This window comes from Suricata suricatta, chromosome 17 (assembly GCF_006229205.1).
Source record: "Suricata suricatta isolate VVHF042 chromosome 17, meerkat_22Aug2017_6uvM2_HiC, whole genome shotgun sequence".
NCBI lineage: Eukaryota > Metazoa > Chordata > Mammalia > Carnivora > Herpestidae > Suricata > Suricata suricatta.
Window position 1 is genome coordinate 55,916,378 of NC_043716.1, and position 3,914 is coordinate 55,920,291.

Below are 3,914 nucleotides of genomic sequence, written 5' to 3' on the forward strand. Positions count from 1 at the left end.
CCCCCCCCCCCCCCCCCCCCCAGAGCCCGGGGCTGCCCCTGTCCCCCCAGCCCTGCAGCCTGGCTCACCGGCACGCACGCACCTCTGCCTGCTAGGGTCAGCCAAGAAGCAAGCGTACCTGCAGGCCAGGTTCCCCCAGCTCAACGCCACCAGCTTCGCCAACTCCCGGGACACGTCCTTCGAACAGCACGTGCTGCGCCACACGGCAGGGAAGGGTGAGCGGCCCGCGGGCCCCCAGGGAGCATCCTGGCACCTCCATCAACCACTCTCTGCCCACGCCCCTGCCCACCCCCTCTCCCCTTCCTCGCCTGCGCAGCTGGAGGAGACACCAACCCAGGCAGGGACAGGGCCTGGCCCTCTGGACTTGGGCCAGGTGTGACGGAGAGGACCTCTCTTTCCCCCACCCCCAAGGTGTGGACGTGGTCCTGAATTCTCTGGCGGAAGAGAAGCTGCAGGCCAGCGTGCGGTGCCTGGCCCAGCATGGCCGGTTCCTGGAAATCGGCAAATTCGACCTTTCCAACAATCACCAGCTGGGTGAGGCGGCAGTGGATGGGGGACTGCAGGGGAGGGGGGCCGGGCAGTGACAGGAGGCCGGCGGGTGGGCAGGGGCGGCACAGCAGGCTGTGGGCTGTGAGCCCTCTCCTCCGTCCACCCAGGCATGGCCATCTTCCTGAAGAACGTGTCCTTCCACGGGATCCTGCTGGACGCGGTCATGGACGGCGCAGATGCCACCTGGCAGGAGGTGGCGGCGTTGCTGAAGGCGGGCATCCGGGACGGTGTGGTGCAGCCCCTCAAGCGCACCGTGTTCCCCAAGGAGCAGGTGGAGGACGCGTTCCGTTACATGGCCCAAGGGAAGCACATCGGCAAAGTGGTCATCCAGGTGAGGGGGGGGTCCCCGGCGTCCCCAGGGTCCCCGGCGTCCTCATCCCCAGGGCGGTGCCTGAGCATGGCTGCTACATGGGCCGCAGGTGCGCAAGGAGGAGCCAGAGGGGGTGCTGCGGGAGGCGAGCCCCACCTCCATCGCCGCTGTGTCCAGGACCTTCTGCCCGGCCCACAAGAGCTACGTCATCACCGGGGGCCTGGGCGGCTTCGGCCTGGAGCTGGCCCAGTGGCTCGTGCTGCGAGGGGCCCAGAAACTCGTGCTGACTTCTCGCTCTGGAATCCGCACAGGTGAGCAGGCCCGGGGGTGCGCGGGGCACCCGGTCGCCTCAGCCCTCGCGTGCTCTCAGGGTTAGGACCCCCAGTTGGCCCGACCTCACTGCCCTGTGTCCACAGGCTACCAGGCCAAGCAGGTCCGTGAATGGAGGCGTCAGGGCGTGCAGGTCCTGGTGTCCACCACCGACGCCAGCTCGCTGGACGGGGCCCAGCGCCTCATCGACGAGGCCACGCAGCTGGGGCCCCTGGGAGGCGTCTTTAACCTGGCTGTGGTGAGTGTGGTTCTCAACAGGCCGGAGCCAGCCGCCCAGGGAGGTGGGGGCAGGTGCTGAGGACCCCTTGTCCCCAGGTCCTGAGGGACGCCGTGCTGGAGAACCAGACCCCCGAGCGCTTCCAGGACGTCAGCAAGCCCAAGTACAGCAGCACCGTGAACCTAGACAGGTGAGGCCCCCGTTCCCGGCACGGTCCCCGGCACGGCCTGGCTCTGGCCTGGCAGGTGCCGGGAGCAGCCGCCTCTCCTCAGGTGCACCCCGACACGGCCTTCCACTGCACCCCAGAGACCAGGCCACAGGCCTCATCGGGGTTCAGGGAAGCAGAAGCAGGCAGGCAGGCGGGGACCCCTGGGTGCGTTGGCAGGTGGGCCGGGCCGGCCAGCAGGGTGTGACTCGAGTGCCCGCAGGGTGACCCGAGCTGCGTGCCCCGAGCTCGACTACTTCGTGGTCTTCTCCTCCGTGAGCTGCGGGCGTGGCAACGCCGGCCAGACCAACTACGGCTTTGCCAACTCCGCCATGGAGCGCGTGTGCGAGAAACGCCACCATGACGGCCTCCCGGGTGAGCCGCGTGAGCCTCGCCCAGTGGCCCCCACCCGCCGCGGCCTCCGCTCCGGCCACGCTCACTCCAGCGCCCCCCGCCCTGCCCTGTAGGCCTCGCCATTCAGTGGGGTGCCATCGGTGACGTCGGCCTCGTCGTGGACAGCCTGGGTTCCAATGACGCGGTCGTCAGCGGGACGCTGCCCCAGCGGATCACCTCCTGCTTAGAGGTGCTGGACCTCTTTCTGAGCCAGCCCTACGCTGTCCTGAGCAGCTTCGTGCTGGCCGAGAAGAAGGCCACCATCCTGGGGGATGGCGCTGACCGGCAGGACCTCACGAAGGCCGTGGCCCACATCCTGGGTGAGGGAGATGCCTTCCGCGCTGGCAGACACTGCGCCACCCCCCACCTCAGTTTGCCCAGCTTCAGGAGAGCCCTTGCTTTCTCGCTGGGGGGAGGAGGCACACAGGCACCAGCAGCCCGCCCAGAGCTGGTAGAGTCGCATGCCACCACCTCGGTGCCACGGCCCTCGCTCCCGAGACCTAACCCCTGAGCTGTCCGGGCTCACCCAGAACCCCGCCCTGCTCCCCATCCAAATTGCCAACCGAGCCACCTGTCCCCAGGCATCCGAGACTTGGCCACCGTCAACCTGGACAGCTCGCTGGCGGACCTGGGCCTGGACTCGCTCATGGGCGTGGAGGTGCGCCAGATCCTGGAGCGGGAGCAAGACCTGGTGATGTCCATGCGGGACATCCGGCACCTCACGCTCCGGAAGCTGCAAGAGCTCTCCGTGAAGGCGGGCACAGCTAACGGTGTGTGGCCGAGGGGCGCAGCTGGAGACCGGGGAAGGTCGCTGGGCTACCGTGGCCCACGCTCCTCCTCTGGGGTCAGGGGCGCACATCCCTGGAGTGGCACCAGCGCCTCTCTGTGCCACCGGCTCATGGGCAGCCCAGGGCCCCTATCCCAGGTCCGGCTTGCTCATCTGGCCCCTTCCTGAGAGCCGTCAGTGGGGTCTTGTGCCCCCCATCCAAGTCCTTCCCCTCCCCGCTCTTTCCAGCTCTGGCTGCCTGAGTCAGCTGGGGGGTTACGTACGGGGGGGGGGCGGGGATCCCATGTGACCCTGATCCCCCTGGCATCCGCTCCTCCTCACAGAGCTGGCAGCCCCTGCGCCCAAGGAGGACATTCCTGCCAGCGGGCAGGCCCCGCTGAGCCTGAGCACCCTGCTGGTAAACCCCGAGGGCCCAACCTTGACGCAGCTCAACTGCGTGCAGAGCTCCGAGCGCCCCCTGTTCCTGGTGCATCCCATCGAGGGCTCCATCACTGTGTTCCACAGCCTGGCGTCTAAGCTCAGCATCCCCACCTACGGCTTGCAGTGCACACGAGGTGCGAGCTGGCCGGCCAGGCTGTCTGTCCCCACCCCTACTAATGCAGGGGGGCACGTGGGCCCCTCCTGCCCACGATTGAGCTTCCTTCCGCCCCACAGCTGCGCCCCTGGACAGCATCCAGAGTCTGGCCGCCTACTACATCGAGTGCATCAGGCAGGTGCAGCCGGAGGGGCCCTACCGCATCGCCGGCTACTCCTACGGGGCCTGCGTGGCCTTCGAGATGTGTTCGCAGCTGCAGGCCGCGCAGCAGAGCCCCGCCTCCGCGCACAACAGCCTCTTCCTGTTCGACGGCTCACACACCTACGTGCTGGCCTACACACAGGTGAGGACGGCGGGCTCCCCGCCCCCGCCCCCGCCCCCAGGAGCCCGGCCACAGCTGCAGCGCACACTCTTCCGTCTGCAGGGCTACCGCGCGAAGCTGACCACTGGTTGTGAGGCCGAGGCCGAGGCCGAGGCTATGTGCTTCTTCATGCAGCAGTTCACCGACATAGAGCACAACAGGGTGGGTCCAGGAAGCCAGTGGGGGTGGCGGGGGTCCGCCCGGAAGCCCATCGCGCCCCCCCCCCC

At 68.5% G+C, this 3,914-nt stretch overlaps 1 protein-coding gene across 1 annotated transcript in view; it reads left to right on the forward strand.

The window, feature by feature from the left end:
* Window positions 1–3,914, forward strand: part of FASN (fatty acid synthase) — a 15,866-nt gene that overhangs the window by 11,313 nt on the left and 639 nt on the right. Inside the window, exons 29-40 of the mRNA XM_029927721.1 lie at window positions 96–215; window positions 412–534; window positions 657–880; window positions 969–1,170; window positions 1,276–1,427; window positions 1,505–1,596; window positions 1,835–1,986; window positions 2,079–2,324; window positions 2,586–2,774; window positions 3,115–3,345; window positions 3,446–3,669; window positions 3,751–3,849. Coding sequence (XP_029783581.1) covers window positions 96–215; window positions 412–534; window positions 657–880; window positions 969–1,170; window positions 1,276–1,427; window positions 1,505–1,596; window positions 1,835–1,986; window positions 2,079–2,324; window positions 2,586–2,774; window positions 3,115–3,345; window positions 3,446–3,669; window positions 3,751–3,849 — 2,054 coding nt within the window. The remainder of the gene's footprint in view (window positions 1–95; window positions 216–411; window positions 535–656; window positions 881–968; window positions 1,171–1,275; window positions 1,428–1,504; window positions 1,597–1,834; window positions 1,987–2,078; window positions 2,325–2,585; window positions 2,775–3,114; window positions 3,346–3,445; window positions 3,670–3,750; window positions 3,850–3,914) is intronic.